This window comes from Aptenodytes patagonicus, chromosome W, assembly GCF_965638725.1.
Source record: "Aptenodytes patagonicus chromosome W, bAptPat1.pri.cur, whole genome shotgun sequence".
NCBI lineage: Eukaryota > Metazoa > Chordata > Aves > Sphenisciformes > Spheniscidae > Aptenodytes > Aptenodytes patagonicus.
Genome location: NC_134981.1, coordinates 14,180,630 through 14,202,226, shown reverse-complemented (window position 1 = coordinate 14,202,226; position 21,597 = coordinate 14,180,630). Strand labels below are relative to the sequence as shown.

General features: G+C 42.6%; 1 protein-coding gene and 1 pseudogene across 2 annotated transcripts in view; one reads left to right on the top strand and one right to left on the bottom strand.

The window, feature by feature from the left end:
- Positions 1-644: 644 nt before the first annotated feature.
- Positions 645-21,597, bottom strand: part of LOC143172091 (selenoprotein P-like) — a 60,830-nt pseudogene continuing 39,877 nt past the window's right edge. Inside the window, exons 3-6 of the transcript XR_012997292.1 lie at positions 6,944-7,135; positions 4,853-5,078; positions 3,043-3,165; positions 645-1,290 (exon numbers count right to left, since the gene is read on the bottom strand). The product of XR_012997292.1 is annotated as a selenoprotein P-like (transcript). The remainder of the gene's footprint in view (positions 1,291-3,042; positions 3,166-4,852; positions 5,079-6,943; positions 7,136-21,597) is intronic.
- Positions 12,869-14,411, top strand: LOC143172170 (calreticulin-like). The gene is given in 2 exon segments (XM_076361423.1): positions 12,869-12,949; positions 13,545-14,411. Coding segments are annotated over 2 exon segments (948 nt in total).

Below are 21,597 nucleotides of genomic sequence, written 5' to 3'. Positions count from 1 at the left end.
TTTTATGAGCTGTAGTAGTATGTATTAATGGACCCTGATACTGTATCTAAGCCACAAAAGTTAAGCCTATAATCTCTTACATTAAAATAATGCAATTACTGCTTGTATCTTACATTTGAGATAAAAAGTTATTTTGGCACATTGCTTAGGAATAAGCTTTTCTTGTACATAATTTGTATCACTAGGTTAGAAAAAAAAAATCCACTTTTGAATGTATTCCATCTTCTTAATAAAAAATGATTAAAATATCTGTTTTAGTTATCTTCTATTCTTGATTGCAAAACATCAGACAGGAGCCCCTAGGTCATAGTTTATGCTCCTGTCCTCACAAATTCAAGCAGAATGTTAGAAGCGAAACAAGAAAGACAAATTAATCAAAAATGCAGACACCTTCCCAGTGCAACTGAAAAACAAACTACGGGTCAATTAAATTCCTTTAAATTATGAAGCTTTTCAGTGATGGAATTTAACAGGTATTGTGTAATCCTAAGAGCACTGCTCTAAAAGTCTACTTCTTTTAATATTTTAACTCTACACACGTGTCTTAGTATAATTTTTAATTGGGGGCAATAAAAACACTTAATCTGTTAATTTTTCCACTCTCGCAATTATATGAATTTAGGCAGTAGGACTCCCTTGCATTTTTAAGGTGCTTAGTTTGTTTTTCAGGCTCAGTTTCTTGCCTTTTCCTGTCACTGTCAGGTGTCACTAGTTTCACTTGCTGCTGGTGACTGTCAGGCAGCAGTGAGCAGATGTCACTGTCAAGATTCAGTGATGTCCTCTGCTGACAGCTGGCCATGTCACCTGCAAGAATTTGGAAGTGCTCCGCGACACTGTCAAGTGACAGAATTTCCTAGCTCTTCAAAAGGTGTCGACAATGACAGCATCAGCTACTAGAAGTTGAGTCTGATGCTGCCTGCCAATTTCAAGTTAACATTTTTTACAGCTGGTTTTCCATTTTTTTCATAACTTTTTATCTTGTGTAAGAATTTCCACACTTTCTCCTGGACGAACAGTGTCTACCTGTTGATGACTATCTGTCTGATCATGTCTGTTATGGCCAAAAACTCTATGATGCCGACCGCTGTGAGGATGATGTCTCTGAGTTTCAGAAGGAGCCTGATGATTCCGATTTTTGGAATGATGACTGCCCTCATGATGGTTGTGGTGGTGTCTGTGTCTGTGCAGGTTGTGGTGATGTGAATGTTGACCAGTTGGTTTGGGTTCTAGCTCTGCTACCTTTTCATCTGCTTTTTTAGTAATGTTTTCACATATATCAATATCAGGTTCCTACAAAACAGAAGTTTGCATTAAATACAAGGCATTGTATTTAATTAAACTAGTTGTAAAATATTAATTATCTTAACATTTTTGCAGAACCTGAAACCCAATTATAATTTTTTTTTGTGCTACTTTGCTGAAGAAAGATATGAATGTATCAAAAGGAACCTTGTTTTACAATACCACTGATAACTGGACAGGGCTCTTAATGCAAACTTTTAGGAATTATAATTCAAGTAATTGCTAATAAAAAGTATTCTTATTGTAGGATCCCACATTTCACCTGCCTGAGGCCTACATTTAGCTGGAAAACTGTATGATGGGAACCAAAACAATATTTCTTCTCATTGAACTTTTATCATAGAATCATAGAAACATAGAATCATTGAGGTTGGAAAAGACCTCTAAGATCATTGAGTCCAACCGTCAACCCAACACCACCATGTCCACTAAACCATGTCCCTAAGCACTGCATCTACACGTCTTTTAAATACTTCCAGGGATGGGGACTCCACCACTTCCCTGGGCAGCCTGTTCCAATGTTTCACCACTCTTTCAGTAAAGAAATTTTTCCTTACATCCAATCTAAACCTCCCCTGGCGCAACTTGAGGCCATTTCCTCTTGTCCTATCGCTTGTTACTTCGGAGAAAAGACCAACACCCACCTCGCTACAACCTCCTTTCAGGTAGTTGTAGAGAGCGATGAGGTCTCCCCTCAGCCTCCTTTTCTCCAGGCTGAACAGTCCCAGTTCCCTCAGCCGCTCCTCATAAGACTTGTTCTCCAGACCCCTCACCAGCCTCGTTGCCCTTCTCTGGACACGCTCCAGCACCTCGATGTCCTTCTTGTAGTGAGGGGCCCAAAACTGAACACAGTATTCGAGGTGCGGCCTCACCAGGGCCAAGTACAGGGGCACGATCACTTCCCTACTCCTGCTGGCCACACTATTTCTGATACAGGCCAGGATGCCATTGGCCTTCTTGGCCGCCTGGGCACACTGCCGGCTCATGTTCAGCCGGCTGTCAACCAGCACCCCCGGGTCCTTTTCCGCCAGGCAGCTTTCCAGCCACTCTTCCCCAAGCCTGTAGCGCTGCATGGGGTTGTTGTGGCCGAAGTGCAGGACCCGGCACTTGGCCTTGTTGAACCTCATACAATTGGTCTGGGCCCATCGATCCATCCTATGACTATGTATGTACATTTCTTGATAATCCTTAAAGTAGTTCTGATCTTTAGTTATATGTAAATATATGTATGTACATATGTTATATGTAAAACAAAGCTACCCTTCTTTTATAACAGTAACAATACTTTGTCACCTTGTATTATCACTTTTAAAAAGTAACTATTGTATACTGTGTTTAAATGTAAACTAAAAGGAATAGTAACTCAAACCAGCTCAGATTTGACTCCCAGGTTTTCAGAAAATATACTATTTGTTTAAGTACCTACCTTTCCCCAAAAACTAGAGTAGCTAAATGCTCACTAGCTGTACGTTACTCCAGAAATAGAATTCGCATCCAATAATTGCATTTAGATTTCTGAAAATGATTTGCATTTCTATCAAGGGCAGGAATTTAGATAATCAGTCTATTATAAATTAGATATAATTCATTTTGAAAAATATTTAAAAGCTCTCTGTCAAGATACATGAAATGTGTAGATTCTAAATCATGTCTTTTTGGATTAATCACACTGAAATTTTTTTTAAGTACCAGTCAAATCCAGTTTCTTTTTCTAGTATATATAATGAAGCAAGAAAATACCATGTAAGAGCAATTTCCACACGTTTTCACAGTATGCAATCTTAATAGATTCTTCTACATATTGGAAAAACAGGAAGGAATAGGGCAGACCCAGATGATACACTAGACGTCCGCATCTAAGGAGAGAAAGACTTTGTGGTTACATATACATAAACGTATACATAAAATTAAATATGTCTTTTTATCATACCTTATTTTATTCATGTCAATCCACCCATACTGTACAGTCCCATGAAGAGTGTTTCTGTCCAAGGAGCTTACGGGGAAAAACAGTATCTGCCTTACAGACGTTTGCCCACTCAACTGCATCGGTCAGTAGTGTGAAGTGTGATTTCTGGCTGACATAATAACTCTACTGGCAGAAGCCTCTAGTTTAGTGGCATTTCAACTAGCAAAGGTACACTCATTACAGACCTATCTTGAGGAGGGCTGTTTGCATAGTGGTACAAATCACTACATGGTTGTTGCATCCGTACAAGGAATGTTTTAATGCAGCATAATATGTTTTTTGATTGGAATGTGCATTGCGGTGCATCTGCATTAGTGATTTAGTGTGCATGAGGGGATTTTTATGCTGCCTATTTGCCCCATGTCTGTACTTGAGTGTTCTGGTATGCACTTGACTACACAACTGGTACATTCAAAGGAGCTGGAGTAAATGTGGAACTTGCACACGACAGTACCTTGTTAAGTATCCCACCTGCAATGTCACCACACAGTCCTCTAGCCTTAGCTCCCTACATGTCTGCAGCACACGTCTAGGATCAGCAACAGGCAAAGACTTCATTGCCAATAAAGGCACAGTAAGGACATACATTTCTAGAACCATAATGGATCACAGCCAAACTAGTGCCAAACCAATTCGTAGTGCAGGTGTATCCTATGTGTCGACAGCACAGAACTGTTCAGCCTTTCAAATGCCGTGGGCCAGGTGTCAGCTTTGGAGCCCCTCCATGCACTACATACAGCCTTGTTCTGTTTGTCTGTCATATGACAGCAACCTTCCATATTCAGGCGTATTTGCTGCTGTAACATGCAATCACTTTCTAAAGACCATTCCAGTGCTAGTTTCATCCCACAAGCCTAATTTAGCTAATTTGTGCAATTTCATCATATTACCAAAAAAAAAGTTAAGTAACTTTCTAATTCTTTATTCAATATGAACTGAGAATGTTCATTACAGTAACATAATAGTAATTAAGATGGACACATTAGAAGTGCAGGACTTGTCAAATAATTTCCTTCACATCAAAACTGAAAAATCAGCATTTCAATTAAACAATTATTATTGGTTCTGCGAAAAGACACGTCCCAGAATCCTATGATCAAAAAGCTATTTTTTTACAAAGTTTTAAGTTTCACCTAAAGACTAATTTTTCCATATGACTACATGACATTTTCAACAATTCTGGTCAAAATGTTTTCATGAGAACTCAGATAGCTTTTCTCGTTTGATTCTACTTTCACATACATGGATGTAATGAAGTTGTCTGAAAATAAAAGCAGTGTAAGACCAGAATCATGCTATCGAATTCTACACTCAGTTATATTAATCTAAATCCACAGTGATTACAAAGAAAAATGTATTTATCTCAAACTTACTTAAGCAAAAGCAGACTTTTCTTTTGTAGCTTCCTTTTTCCAGTAAATGCAAGTGCTTTACTTAGTGCAACTTAGAAGTTGATTATGATGTCTGTTGTGAGGTAACCAGGTTATTTGCAAATCAATGAAATAATATAGAGATTTACAAAGCATTACTCTAAATACATGCAAATATTTTCCTGTTTTTCCCTCTAAACACAAATCTGTCAGATGAGAAAATCATCTTTGTTTCCATTTAAGGTAGTCCAGACATCAGCTTGCTGTTCATCTTGCTGGTAGACAGTAATATAGTCTGAAACACTTTCTTTCAGCAAGTGAAAGTTCCTCTGGGAATACGTTCCCTGATGAGGAATAATGAATCAATAATCAGTTATCTCACATATGAGATATTGACCAGTCCTTCATTCTCTAACTTCACTCGCAGCTCCTCCAATCTAGTGGAGAATGTAAAGAAGCAAGACCATAAATGATTAGGGAATCATAATATTTTTTTTCCTTTGCAATACAAAAATATTATTTTTAAATATATGCATGGTTCCAGACATAAGTGATTTGCCACATTCAACAAAAGTTAATATGTTCCATCTTGCTTTCATTACAGTGAATGTTATTTCCTCCCAGTTTTAATGACAACAGTCTAACACTATTAAAACATTATTGCTATTTGCCATGACTATCAACTATACTGTCACCAAACCAGACTCTACAATAGCTAACATGTCATGGTTCCTGTTCTTGTAAGTAGAATGCAGTACTAAGTAAAGCAGACATGTTTTCAGACTGAATTCAGTGTTATTTTTATTTCATTTTTTTCATGCTCTTCATGGTCTAACACAGTTAAGTTTATCTGATGTCTTTATTTAAATGCTGAGTTTTAGGTCACAGTTGGTTAAAGAATGCATAGAGTAAATACAGCAGGAAGGTGAATAATCAAGAAAGCAAACCTGCAGTAAAAGGCCGATAGCTCTCCCACTCATCTTGACGTGGCTATTTTCTATAATAGCCAGAAAAGGGATATTACAGCAACTGGGTCAAAAGGATGGCTATAGAATGTGTGCATGACCTGGCTGGCAGTTATTAGTCTTCCCCTTTGGTGTCCCATCACAAAAATCTTTCTTTGCTATATAGTACAGAAAGCTGCTTTCTCGCTGTATGATGTGTTGGGTTTTTTTTTTTCCATTTCATTTGTATCAGGATCATGCCTTCCTACTGAATTGCTCTAGAAAATTATTTTATTTTTTCAGTTTAAGGAAATAGCCTAGAACTTGAAAGATTCTTTAGAGCCTTTCTAAAATGTACAGAATCAAACCCAACTACCTTGAAAGACAATCATAAAGCCCACTTTTTACTTTGATGGAGCCAGAGATTTACCACCACTTTTTCAAAATCCAGTTCTTGAAAAACTTGCAAAGACTATTATAATATGAAGTTATGCAGCCTAGAGGAGGAAACCAAGATGTTATTACAGTGATCAAAATCAAGCTGTGAAACCAGCACTATGAATTTTTAAGCCAATGTGATTTCACAATCACCAAATGAATCCAAGATAAAGGCTGTATGCAATTCCTGTTTGGGTCAGCTCAAAATTATTGTCTTGCTGCTGTTACTATCATGATACCTAATTATTTGTACAGAGGTAGGTTCTAGAAACCAGAGCACCAATGTCCCAGATCTTGTATGAAAATATAACACTGATAATTCCCTTGAATGCTTCATCTGTTTTTTGCAAGGCCAGTCTTTACCTTATCTTCTGGATTTTTTTTTTTTCTTTTATATGTAGGACCTCTGAACAGGGGCTGGGAAAGCACATTAAAAGCACGTCTTGATTTGCCTTTTCCCCTACAGATCTTGCATAAGAAATGAGTGATCACGGAGCTCTCTGTTTCAGGTGTTCTAGCCATGTCAGAGAATTATGTTTCTTGGCTTCAGCATATTTGCTACATTAATCATCTGTTGCTAACTGAAGCATAGCTCTTGAGGAACTTTTTCTGTTGGGTTTTCATGTGTTTTGAGTTTCGTTAACGTCAAGTTGATCATACTTGTAAATACAATCTGGAGAAGGTGATCTGTCAGTCAGGACTAAGCAAAGAGCTGAAGAATCTGAGCCACTGGCACAGAACACTCCCACTGGGAATTAACCTGGTCACTGGGTCACACATGCCAGCTGGGACGGTGGCATTTGAGGAAGCTAGAGTTCATTGAGTGCATCTGTAGTTGGGCACATGTATTATCCTCAGATGGCATTAAAAAATTGACCAGTCATGTTTTAACAAAAACTGGGAAAGAGGTTTACGCTTACCTGGAAGCCTGCAGCAGGCACAAGTATCAGCTAGCTTGGAGGAGAACCACCACCGTCACTGAGCCCCTAGAGTTCAGCATTGGGTTCTCCTCCCCGATATGCCATTCTGGGGGCTCCTTGCAGGCTCCCTTCTAGGAGAAGGGACAGAGAGCCAGAACTAACCCCAGCCCTGCCCACATGGCTGGGCTTTATCTGAAAAGAGAGAAAATAAACAAAATGAGATCCATGCCTAAACAAAGTTCAGACTCTGAACTTCCCGTAGCAAAACACAGCAGGATATTGGCTCCATTCAGTTTAAAAAAAAAAAAAGAATAAATTTGAGGTAGTATGTTTACTGCTTGATCATATTTCTTTCATTTTGCAGTGGAGTTCCCCTATAATAAATAGGCAAATTTTTTTGCTGTTGTTGTTGGTAAACAGCTGAGTAAGTGTTCAAAATAACTGGATTTTCTTTTAATGCTATTAATCAGACTAGGTTGTTCCTTCGTCTTTGTAATTTCTTCTTGATTTGTTTTTAACACTTCAGTGATTTTAAAGTGGCCTCATTTCTCGTGTTTTGAAATCAGTGGTGCTGAGCCAGTCTACACCAGTAAGAATCTAGACCAGTTCATTCCAGATTCCAGTGTGATTCCAACCAATTCCAGAGTAATTCCACTGTTTTAAAAGTAATTGCACCAACAGTGTATTTTGGTACATAGCAAGTATTACAAAACCTGGCAGAAAAAAAGAAGACAAAGATTTTTACAAGTCATGAAACTCAGTTTCAGGATTCCCCAGATCTTACAAAATCCTCTGCCCACACTGAGTCCATTTAATGTTTATGAAAATCAAAACATATGAGAAATTCTGTAATTATCCTTTCCTTTTATTCCATTAACATAATAATTTTGGCTTAATGTGTTCAGAAAACACATTATTGAGAAATATATAACATTATAAAACTGCTCCCCAACATGTCCTATAATTGTATAATTCCACCACTCGCATCAGAGTCTGACAGTAAACACAGAATGTTTTGGAAACACGAAGTTCTGATAAATAACATGCTTTTCATCAATCTTGTCATATTCCACAAAATTAAAGTATTTTAATAATTGATCTTTTAAAACAAGAGCCAGCTGCCGCAAAGCCAACACCATTTGTGAAATCCTGCTGTCCCTAATGTTTCTTTCCTGCAGTTCTACCAAAAGCATTTTAGGTACAGTACTTTGAAGATTAAACTGTGGTCCAATAGATATCAACAGGGCCAGTTTTTTTACTCTTTCCACACATCTGGAAAGCTGCCCGCCTTTATAGGGATCCATTATAAACACATGAAACTCCTATGACATCTTCTATGCCTTTATAGCCTTCTGCAGCACTGGCATACAGCGCCCAGCAACAGCTGTCTCGCCCTGTGAACTAGATGAGAGCTATGTTCTGAATTATACTTCTCTTCGCATTTCAACTTTCTAGGTGGTTTCCAATGGAAATTTCCACAGTCAGCTGGAGGTAGTGGTACAGTCAGAGGAGGAGGGTGGGCCAAAGAGTCATTATTTTTTGAACACAGTGGTAACCACAGTAAGAGGGGAAGGTACATCTTTATTTATAAAAATGCTGAGCTAGCAGGTTTTTTCTCATATGCTTTATCTATTTCCCTTAAAGAATGGTGTACCCTGTCTGAGGGCATGTGCAGTACAGAGCTCCTTTTGCCCAGCTGCTCTTGATTACGTCACTTGGCTTTAAAACTTATTTCTGAAGAACTTGCCAGTTTATCAACTTCTGTTGAAGGTTAGAGCCCAGATCTTCAGCCATTTAAATCAATGTAGCTACATGAAAGCCATGAAGCTCTACCAATTAGCAACAGCCACTTAACTCTGTATTACTCTGTTATGGTTTCTTAACACCATCATCACTGAGGTATCTGCAGACATTCAGGTTAAACTGTTTCTTGCTCTCTTTCCTCAGTGAGAGAATTGTTTATGCATGGAGTGTTTTATTTTGACGGCAGTTTGCTTGAGTTTGATTTCTTTCAATGTACATGTTATGTGTGTTTATGGAGAAATAAATGTTTAAAAACTTGGTGTGCCCTCAGAGTTTAAGGTGGTGAGATTTATATTGCTTAGTTCTATGGCCTAAGACTCTGTCTCCTGCACAGGTGAGCTTTATGCTTCTGGTTGAAAGTCCTGTTGGGTGTGAGAAATGGAACTGCCAACCTTGGGGTTTATCCTGTAGAAGTCCTATGCTCAAGTCCATGGAAAGAAGGACAAAGATCTGAAGTTTTATTCAATAGTCTCTGAAGACACGATGCAGAAAGCAGAGACAGATGTCAGACTGGGACTGAATTTTTTTAAAAGGTGGGATGTGCTCATGTTGCTTATATTGTTAAGGAAGCACATCCTTGTATTCTCTGCCGGGTTGGGACCAAGCCCTCATATCTGTGATGATGTCCTTTACTATTCCAAATGATAGATTATTCGCTGGGCCTCCTGTCTCAGGATAGGGTGTTGATTTTCAGTGTTAATAAAGCCCTGCAAGGTTTGCTGGAAGTAAGTATTTGGTATGCATCATGTCTGTCAATTCCTAAATGAGCACTGAAGCAGCCAAAAAGAAATGAAGCAGGTACGGTTCTATTAATAGGGAGAGGAATAAAATGCATCTCAGTAGTGACTGACAATTGGTCTCTTGCCAGTTATTGCAACACAAGTGGAGATACTATCAAATAAAGAGCAATATTCCATTCCCATTTTTCAGCTATGTAGAGAGGGATGTGAACAAGGCTTGACTAAAAGTGTTGAGCCTATAAGCTCATGTAATACCACCGAGTGCTGCTGAGACTAGCAGCTCACGAGTACTGAAGAATAAAGGGTCCAGACAAAGTAAACTGAAGCAGCTAACATAAACCAGCTACCTTGCTATGGAAAGCACACTGAGGATGGAAATGTACAGCGGTCACTACTGAAAAGTTAGTATTTCCTCCCATACAGTATGCAGAGACACCTGCAGACCCTCAGTTCCCTTACAGAGAGATAAGAAGCAGCTGTTGTTAGCAATTATCACTGTGCTAATAACTACTATTTATTATATTATTTATTATTATATTACATTATATTTATTATAACCTTTATAATATTAAGGAGACCTTATCTACATTCATAGTGATAAGCCATAAGCATCTTGCTTTATAACATTCACCCTACCTGAGATCATTGTTTTGCCTCAAGATTTATTGAGGAAAAAGTTCCTCCATCTTAAAGCAAGTGGTAAGGAATATTATAATGTTGGCTGTGGGTGCAGATAGAACTAATTCATTTTTTTTTAGAAACTTATGAACCCCTAAATATGTTTAAACTTCAGTCTGAAGCATTATCCTTTCTGAGTGGAAAAAAATCCACTTCCATATTTTTGTACAAACAGTAGAATAAACATGTTAATAATTGTTAAATTTACAGTCCGGTCATTCCATTTCTTATATTCATCCCCCTTGAATTAGTAGACTCCTGTAGACCTTTGTCCATAGCTTCTAAAGAAATAATTGTCTTAAATCTTAATTTTGCTTTCCACGGTAAGTATTTTCTTAGTTGTTGAGTATATTCCAATCTCACTGCAGGAGGCAGTTATGAACTCTAATTTGGAGAAGTCTTCAGTTTCAAACAATAATTTTTATAATTATCATCCTGTTTCTACTCACTTTCTTTCTTATTTGGGGGAGAATAATGGTCCTGGTGGAAATAATAGCTCCCTTCCCTTCTAAATAAACTATCATAAACATAAACATAAACTATCCCCTTTTCTTACGTTTCAAACTTTTCAAAGCATCACATCACAGAAATACCAGTGTCTTTGGAAATTAACTGATATTCATTATTTCTGTTATCTAGACACATTTCTGAAAAAAATCTGAAATGGACATGGAATTATGAGGCTGTCAGTAATTATACTCTGGTAAAGTCTGCTGTAGTGATTTGCAACATGTGCAAATAATGAGAGGACAGAGGCAGAACATGGATCCAGCACTAATTCTATCATGAGACCTTAGGACTTTAGTGTCTGTTTTGCTTTTGTGACTGAAGGATCTCACAAACAGGGAATTCAAAGTCCATTGGCAGATCGTAAGTCTCTACTGATTCTTCTCTTATATCTTTTCATTTTATAACAGTGTAACTGTGTCAACCCAGTGGAGTTACTCATACTTTATACTGGAATAAATTGCAACAAAAACAGGCTGTTGAGGTTTACTTAATGCTTACATAAACAAATTTCCATTTGTTTATGAGGCCTTAAACTCTTGGTTAAATGTTGTTAAGAAGATATATTAAAGTAAAGTAGATTCAGAAAAAAAATTAGAACCAAAATTTCATTAGTTAAAGTAACTCCAGAAAGAAGGAGAGTGGTGCAATATTGGTCTCGTGCTCCTCTCATGTGAGATCCAGAGCAGCATAAGATAACCAGATGCATACTTCTCAGAATTCAAAGGAAGCAACAAAAGCTGACATCCTCTGATATAGGCCTGGAGATTGTTTCAGTGAACTAAGGAATAGCTGATACATGCAATTGTCTATTTAAAAACAAAATGAGACTTAAAGGAGCTCTGATCTTGTAGATAAATATTTTGGTTTTTTGCTTGGAAATTCCATTATAATAAAGTATCTTTCTCTACTTTAACCTATCTGAAGCACACTGTAATTAGCAAGGAAAATCTTTTTTTCATCAGACATGTCCTGAGTCATAATCATTGCACAGATTACAAATGCAAACTAACCCTAGTTGCTGAATACCTACATGTATTCTGAGTTCCTTATTGGCTCTGTTTACTTTCGGCATTTATCCTGCAATGACTCTATCAGCCTGCAAGTTCCACGTGTCACTTCAGTAGGCCTAAGACCAATGGTCAACTTATCATTTGAAGGAAGGACAAATTACTCGATGGTACCCAAGAGGTGGTTAAGAAGATCATAGCTGTAGGACATCTTCTGTATTTTCGTATGTTTCAGTGTATTTAGTAATACTTGGCAGTCCTGTGATCTACAGAAGAAAACTAAAAGTTCCTTCAGTTTGGTCTGACTCTGCTTAGGCTCCTGGTGTTGGGGATCAACAGGATCAGGAAGAAGCAAACATGATCATGCAGTGCCCAAAGTAGGATATCTGTACAGATCTCCTATATGGATCTGTCCTGGTTTCAGCTGGGATAGAGTTAATTTTCTTCCTAGTAGCTGGTACAGTGCTGTGTTTTGGATTTAGGATGAGAACAAAGTTGATAACACACTGATGTTTTAGTTGTTGCTAAGTAGTGCTTACACTAGTCAAGGACTAAGGCTGCCAGCGAGAAGCTGGGAGGGGGGACAGCCAGGACAGCTGACCCAAACTGGCCAAAGGGATATTCCATACCATGTGACGTCATGCTCAGTATATAAAGTGGGGGGAGTTGGCCAGGGGGCAGTGATCACTGCTCGGGAACTGGCTGGGCATCAGTCGGTAGGTGGTGAGCGGTTGCATCGCTTATTTTTCCTGGGTTTTGTTCCTCTCTTTCTCTCTCTTGTTGTTTTCCTTTTCATTACAATTTGTTGTTGTTGTTGTTGTTGTTATTTTATTTTAATTATTAAACTGTTCTTATTTCAACCCACGAGTTTTTCTCACTTGTGCTCTTCCGATTCTCTCCCCCATCCCACCGGAGTGGGGGGGAGGGTGAGCGAGCGGCTGTGTTGCTTGGTTGCCGACTAGGGTTGAACCACGACAGTCCTTTTTGGCGCCCAACATGGGGCACGAAGGGTTGAGATAATGACAGATCTGACCAGAGCGTGTTAAAATAAATTTGTTATAAGCATTCATTACATTAGTTTAATAGTCGCTGGTCACAATGTTGTTTTATTTGTTCGCATGGTTGTATTATGTAAATCTTCACTTGCAGTATGTATTCCCTGCGGTGCTGTTGATCATTTCTGGGAGATGGGTCAGGATTATCATTTTGCTGTACTGTGTAACATCGGCTTATGTTATGATAATATTACTGGTAAAAAGACTAATTTGGTATTTGTATTCGGTATTGCTGTCATCGGGCGCCATCTCTCAGAAATTATTAATAATGACACTCTTCACCTTTTCTTCTCACAGGGAAGACAGAGGGGGTTGCTTTCCTCTGTTTTTTCACCTTCCCTTTCTCCTTCAGGCTAGTTACACCAGGTCTCGAGAATTTTTAATATCCTTGGGATGTTCAAACCAGCATGCTCCTTTTGCTATGTCTCCTGAATGTGGTTCAGGTCTTGTTTAAAGTTAAACAACTATTTTAAAAAGTCACCCAGAGATCTGCCCCGAGGCTGGATAGTTATGAGTGGCAGGGTGTGTGGGCTAGTATGGGCAAATGCCTAGGACAGTGGGCACCCCCAGTGTTTTGGAACTTCACCCCTGAACAAGTGCAGAATCCTGAAAAACTAGTAGAATATTTGGACAAAGTATGCTGTCACCCTGGCAACTCCAGAGAGATGGAGATCATTGCAACGTGCTGGGGCCTGGCCCATGCCTACCGAGCCCTGTTCAACACTATTCAGTATCCTCAAGGGGAAGAGAAGGTCTCTGGATCTGACGACAAAACAACCGGGCCACGCCGTGTGGGATCGCCACCAAGAGCTGCCTCAGCCTCCCCGTCATGCTCAGCACCCTCCTGGTGCTGGCAGCGGCTGGGCCCACCCAGTTCTTCCGGGAGTTGTTCAGGGACGGAGACGCCTGGACCCGCTGGTGGGTGGAATCGAAGCACAAGCCTGACTATGGCCAGTTTGTCATCACGGCTGGGAAGTTTTACAGCGACACTGAGAAGCACAAAGGGATCCAGACGAGTCAGGACGCCCGGTTCTACGCCATCTCCTCCCACTTCGAGCACTTCAGCAACTGAGACAAGACGCTGGTGGTGCAGTTCACGGTGAAGCATGAGCAGAACATCGACTGCAGTGGTGGCTACGTCAAGCTCTTCCCGGCCAGCCTGAGCCAGCAGGACATGCACGGCAACTCCAAGTACACCACCATGTTCGGCCCCGACATCTGCGGCCCCGGTACCAAGAAGGTCCATGTCATCTTCAACTACAAGGGGAGGAATGTCCTGATCAATAAGAACATCCGCTGCAAGGATGACGAGTTCACCCACCTCTACACGCTGGTGGTTTGGCCTGACAACACCTACGAGGTGAAGAGTGACAATGGGTGGGTGGGGTCGGGCAGCCTGGAGGAGGACTGGGACTTCCTGCTGCCCAGGAAGCTCAAGGACCTCAAGGCCCGGAAACACGATGACTGTGATGAGTGGGCCAAGATCAATGACCCCGAGGACACCAAGCCCGAGGACTGGAACAAGCCTGAGCACATCCCTGACCCCAACGCCAAGAAGCTGGAGGACTGGGATGAGGAGATGGACGGGGAGTGGGAGCCCCCCATCATGCAGAACCCTGAGTACAAGGGCGAGTGAAGGCCCCAGCAGATCAACAACCCCTGCAACAGGCATTGAGGCTACTCAAACCTCGGCGACAGGCACTGCAGCTACTCCAACCCTGGCAACAGGCACTGCAGCTGAACCAGAGAACCAACCCGTGCTGGTATCAGTTGCCCCTATACATAAGAAGAAATACACAAGAAAATCGACTCGTTTAGTAAGGGATGAAGATGAACCAGGGCCATCACGAGAACAGGAGCAGGAAGAGGCAGAACCCATAAATGAGATGGTGCACCACCCGATCCCTATCCCTGAGTGAGCTGCGAGATATGCGAAAAGATTTCAGCCGTTGTCCAGGCGAGCATATTGTCACCTGGCTGCTCCAATGCTGGGATAACGGGGCCAGTAGCCTGGAATTAGAGGGTAGGGAAGCCAAGCAGCTGGGATCCCTTTCCAGGGAAGGGGGCATTGACAAAGCAATTGGAAAAGGGGCACAAGCCCTCAGCCTCTGGAGACGACTCCGGTCAGGCGTGAAGGAAAGGTATCCCTTCAAGGAAGATGTTATATGTCACCCAGGCAAGTGGACCACCATGGAGAGGGGTATCCAGTACCTGAGAGAATTAGCCATGCTGGAGGTGATTTATGATGATCTGAACAATGAACAGCTATCCAAAGATCCAGATGAAGTCAGGTGCACACGACCCATGTGGCGGAAGTTTATACGGAGCACACCATCATTGTCATATGCCAACTCATTGGCAGTAATGACCTGGAAAGACAGAGAGGGACAAATGGTGGATGAATTGGCTGGCCAACTCCGGCAATATGAAGAAAGTCTCTCTTCCTCCCTACAGGCCTGCATCTCGGCTTTGGAGAAACTGCCGGACATGTTAGCCGAGCAACTGTCCCAGGAGTTCCAGTGATTCAAAGAGGCTATGTCCTACTCCCCACCTGTACAGACCAGTATCTCAGCCATTTAGTAGTAAGCGTCCCTCTGCTCAAGTGAGAGGATATAAAGGGTACACACCACGGGGCACCCTATGGTTTTACCTACATGACCAGGGAGAGGACATGAGGAAGTGGGATGGAAAACCTACTGCAGCCCTAGAGGCATGGGTACATGAGTTGCAAGGGAAAACAATCACAGAAAGAGGTTCTTCCAGGAAAATTGCTGCTCCAGTTTCCAGCGGGAAGTTCCCCAGACAGAGTAGAAGGGCTGATCTTACTTCTGATCTCAATAAAGGGACTTCTGATTTGTATTTACAAGAAGTGAGTAACGGATACTATGACCAGGACTAGAGGGGCCCTGCCTCCAGCCAGGGGGAGGAAAGGGACAACCGGGTTTACTGGACTGTGTGGATTCGATGGCCTGGCCCATCAGACCCACAGGAGTATAAGGCTCTAGTGGACACTGGTGCACAGTGTACCCTAATGCCATCAAGCTACAAAGGGGCAGAACCCATCTGTATTTCTGGGGTGATGGGGGGATCCCAACAGCTAACTGTGTTGGAGGCTGAAGTGAGCCTAACTAGGAATGGGTGGCAGAAGCACCCCATTGTGACTGGCCCAGAGGCATCCTTGGCATTAGACTACCTCAGGAGAGGGTACTTCAAGGACCCAAAAGGGTACCAGTGGGGTTTTGGTATAGCTGCCTTGGAGATGGAAGAAACTAAAAAGCTGTCCACCTTGCCTGGTCTCTCGGAGGACCCTTCTGTTGTGGGGTTGCTGAGGGTCGAAGACCAACAGGAGCCAATCGCTACCACAACTGTGCACCGGCGGCAATATCGCACCAACCGAGATTCCCTGATTCCCATCCATAAGCTGATTCGTCGGCTGGAGAGCCAAGGAGTGATCAGCAAGACTCGCTCACCCTTTAAGAGTCCCATATGGCCAGTGCGGAAGTCTAATGGAGAGTGGAGACTAACAGTAGACTATCGTGGCCTGAACGAAGTCACGCTGCCGCTGAGTGCTGCCATGCCGGACATGCTATAGAACTTCAGTATGAACTGGAGTCAAAAGCAGCCAAATGCTATGCCACAATTGATATCGCTAATGCGTTTTTCTCAATCCCTTTGGCAGCAGAGTGCAGGCCACAGTTTGCTTTCACTTGGAGGGGCGTCCAGTACACCGGGAACCGACTGCCCCAGGGGTGGAAACACAGCCCCACCATTTGCCATGGACTGACCCAGACTGCACTGGAACAGGGTGAGGCTCCAGAACACCTGCAATACATTGATGACATCATTGTGTGGGGCAACACAGCAGGAGAATTTTTTGAGAAAGGGAAGGAAATAGTCCAAATCCTGCTGAAGGCCGGTTTTGCCATAAAACAAAGTAAGGTCAAGGGACCTGCACAGGAGATCCAGTTTTTAGGAATAAAATGGCAAGATGGACGTCCTCAGATCCCAATGGATGTGATCAACAAAATAACAGCCATGTCTCCACCAACTAGCAAAAAGGAAACACAAGCTTTCTTAGGCGTCGTGGGTTTTTGGAGAATGCATATTCCAAATTACAGTCTGATTGTAAGACCTCCCTATCAAGTGACCCGAAAGAAGAACGATTTCAAATGGGGCCCTGAGCAACGACAAGCCTTTGAACAAATTAAAGAGGAGATAGTTAATGCAGTAGCCCTGGGGCCAGTCCAGACAGGGCAAGATGTAGAAAATGTGCTCTACACCGCAGCTGGGGAGAACGGCCCTACCTGGAGCCTCTGGCAGAAAGCACCAGGGGAGACTCGAGGTCGACCCCTAGGGGTTTTGGAGTCGGGGATACAGAGGATCCGAGGCCCGCTATACTCCAACTGAAAAAGAGATATTGGCAGCATATGAAGGGGTTCGAGCTGCTTCGGAAGTGATCGGCACTGAAGCACAGCTCCTCCTGGCACCCCGACTGCCGGTGCTGGGCTGGATGTTCAGAGGGAGGGTCCCCTGTACACATCATGCAACTGATGCTACATGGAGTAAGTGGGTCGCACTAATCACACAACGGGCTCGAATAGGAAACCCCAGTCGCCCAGGAATCTTGGAAGTGATCATGGACTGGCCAGAGGGCAAAGATTTTGGAATATCGCCAGAGGAGGAGGTGACGCATGCTGAGTATAATGAGCTGCCAGAAAATGGGAAGCAATATGTCCTGTTCACTGATGGGTCCTGTCGTCTTGTGGGAAAGCATCGGAGGTGGAAAGCTGCTGTATGGAGTCCTATGCGACAAGTGGCAGAAACTGCTGAAGGAGAAGGTGAATCGAGCCAATTTGCAGAAGTAAAGGCCATCCAGCTGGCTTTAGACATTGCTGACCGAGAAAAGTGGCCAGTGCTCTATCTCTAGACTGACTCATGGATGGTGGCAAATGCCCTGTGGGGGTGGTTGCAGCAATGGAAGCAGAGCAACTGGCAGCACAGCGGCAAACTCATCTGGGCTGCCACATTGTGGCAAGATATTGCTGCCCGGGTGGAGAACCTGGTTGTAAAAGTCCATCACGTAGATGCTCACGTACCCAAGAGTCAGGCCACTGAAGAACATCAAAACAACCAGCAGGTGGATCAGGCTGCTAAGATTGAAGTGGCTCAGGTGGATCTGGACTGGCAACAGAAGGGTGAATTATTTCTAGCTCGGTGGGCCCATGACACCTCAGGTCACCAAGGAAGAGATGCAACATACAGATGGGCTCGTGATCGAGGGGTGGACTTGACCATGGACACTATTGCGCAGGTTATCCATGAATGTGAAACACGCGCTGCGATCAAGCAAGCCAAGTGGTTAAAGCCTCTCTGGTATGGAGGACGATGGCTGAAATATAAATATGGGGAGGCCTGGCAGATCGATTATATCACACTCCCACAAACCCGCCAAGGCAAGCGCCACGTGCTTACAATGGTGGAGGCAACCACCGGAGGGCTGGAAACATATCCTGTGCCCCATGCCACTGCCCAGAACACTATCCTGGGCCTTGAAAAGCAAGTCCTATGGCGACATGGCACCCCAGAAAGAATTGAGTCAGACAACAAGGACTCATTTCCGAAACAACCTCATAGACACCTGGGCCAAAGAGCACGGCATTGAGTGGGTATATCACATCCCCTGTCATGCACCAGCCTCCGGGAAAATTGAACGATACAATGGACGGTTAAAGACTACACTGAGAGCAATGAATGCTGGGACATTCAAACATTGGGACACACATTTATCAAAAGCCACCTGGTTAGTCAACACGAGGGGATCTGCCAATCGAGCTGGCCCTGCCCAGTCAAACGTTTTACGTACTGTAGAAGGGGATAAAGTCCCTGTAGGGCACATAAAAAATATGCTTTGGTTTATTTGGGTTATTCCTGCCTCGGGCAAAGGCAAACCCATCCGTGGGATTGCTTTTGCTCAAGGACCCGGGTGCACTTGGTGGGTGATGCGGGAGGATGGGGAAGTCCAATGTGTACCTCAAGGGGATTTGATTTTGGGTGAGAATAGCCAATGAATTAAATTGTATGATGTTAATTGCTATATAATACTGTATATCATCACTTCTATGGTGGCTACAGTATTACAATAAGAATCACCTAGATTAATGAAGAATGAACTTTGATGAAACCGAGCAAAGTGCAGCGATGATAGAACTGGACAAGTGCAGCGGTGATGGGACCAGAACTGGCTTCAGCATGCAACAGTCCAACACCACACACCATCTCTCCTGCCCTGAAGGACCGTTATGACAGATGGAGCCCAAAGTCATGGACTAAATGAACTCAACGAACATTTTAGAGGGATGGCCCATAGACTAAGGGAATGATAGCTGTGTGTATATATCAAAAGGCAGGAAAAGGGGTGGTGATTAATTGGGATGTATTGCAAAGTGTGGGACCTGGGCATGACGTAGACGGTATAGAATAAGAGGTGGATACTGTCCTGGTTTTGGCTGGGATAGAGTTAATTTTCTTCCTAGTAGCTGGTACAGTGCTGTGTTTTGGATTTAGGATGAGAACAAAGTTGATAACACACTGATGTTTTAGTTGTTGCTAGGTAATGCTTACACTAGCCAAGGACTTTTTAGTTTCCCATGCTCTACCGACTGAGAAGGCTGGAGGTGCACAAGAAGCTGGGAGGGGGCACAGCCAGGACAGCTGACCCAAACTGGCCAAAGGGATATTCCATACCATGTGACATCATGCTCAGTATATAAAGTGGGGGGAGTTGGCCAGGGGGCAGTGATCGCTGCTTGGGAACTGGCTGGGCATCAGTCGGCAGGTAGTGAGCGGTTGCATCACTTATTTTTCCTGGGTTTTGTTCCTCTCTTTCTCTCTCTTGTCGTTTTCCTTTTCATTACAATTTATTATTGTTGTTGTTGTTATATTTTAATTATTAAACTGTTCTTATCTCAACCCATGAGTTTTCTTACTTTTGCTCTTCCAATTCTCTCCCCCATCCCACTGGGGCGGGGGGGAGGGTGAGTGAGCAGCTGTGTGGTGCTTGGTTGCCGACTGGGGTTAAACCACGACAGGATCTCATATCCCACACAATGATCAGTGATCCCTCTTTCTACAGGAATGATGCAGTTGCACCAGGAATTCAACAGGCAGCTTTAGGCTTTCCAGTACTGTGCACTGAGTCAACACATAACTGAAGTGATTAAAGATCTGGAGCAATTAATATGAAGAAAGTTAAACAAAGCCCCTGATTTTGCTGTATTCAGACAGTTCTCTTTATGTTAACAGATCAGGTCTCAAAGAGGGTGTAACTGTAATCATAACTTCAGAAATATCATCAGCAATACATACAATTCCCATTAAAGTCTTTATACCAAATAACTCTCCTTAGGAGATGTGGAGGAAAATGATTCATCAGCTAAATCCATAGCAGTTCATTCCAGGTGACTTTAAAGACTTCTCACCAGAAATACCTGTACAAGCAAATTCTTGTTAATGATTTATAACAGGTCATCCAAACAGTTCACTGCACTAAACCCAAGCCAGGGAATGGAAGTTACAACAGTACAGTACATGGGATTCAGTGACAATATACAGTGAACTTACAGGAAGTTCAAGTCTGTTCTTTGCTTATCTGTTGTAAAATACATGAAAACTGAAGTGAAAACTGGGTCCAGCTAATGAATAAGAGGGTTTTGTATGAAAAAAATCTCTTTCAAGAACTGTTGAATTGTGATGAAAGATGGATGACATATTTTAGTTAAATTTCTTTTTGTGGCTCTATGTTGCTTTATTTTCCTGAGAGTACAGCAGTGGCTGCAAACATAGTCTGCAAGAGATGCTAAGAGAGCTTAGGGACAAATTCAGCTAGCTGAGTGCAAGATGGAGATTGTTTTACATTAAATGGAGTCTGACAAACTAAAATAATTATGGCTTCAAATACATGATATTGGAGGTTGATTGTTGATGATATTTCTTTTCAGATAGCATAAACCTGGAATGCTGAACTGTGAAAAAAATCTTGGGGCAAGAGTATGTGAATGTGTCACCAGCACCAGTAAGGAAGGTATAACTGGCTAAATCAACCATTTTTTACTGTTCTGTCCATCTTGGAAATTCAAGAGCAGCTGTCATTTCAGCATCAAAGCACTCTTAGTAGAAAATTGTTTGTGGACTGTGTTACGACCCAGACTGGGTGACCCAGGGGGTCATAGCGGTTTTGTGAGTCCCTTAGGCTAAATTAAGGTGAAACGACACCAGGCGATCAATTAAACGCTTTATTTACGGCACACGCAACTTATACTTAGAAAGCATAATATTAGACGGCGTGGATTCTATCGAGGCGTTTAGGAGGGGAGGAAGATATTTCACCACCCTTGGATCCCGCGATGACGATTGCGGACGTGTCGCTCCTCCGGCGGTGGGCGCGCACGTGGCTCCTTGGAGTGGTGCCTTTTATAGTCTAGTCCCCGCCTCTCGACCGCGCTAGTCACGCCCCTCGGGGAGTTATGTAACTCCTAATCTCCTGCGCAGGCGCCATTGCGGGGGTGGTCGTGAGCCCCTTCCTCAAATAAACTGTGACCTCTGGCCATATATGGTGCGTTGTCATGCCGGGCCTATCAGAACACGGAACTGCGCACCCTCCGGCACGCCCTCCGCGTCCTGTGCCTCTCACCTGCGGTTCACCGTTGCCATGCAGACGGCAACCTGCTTTGCCACAACGTTTGAGACATTGACATACATTAACTCTTTCAGTCTCTCACAGACTGCTGAAACAATTTGCAGATGAAATACAAAAATAGATCAGATCGGTCTAAGTGACAATTTTCACTTAACAAAATATACTT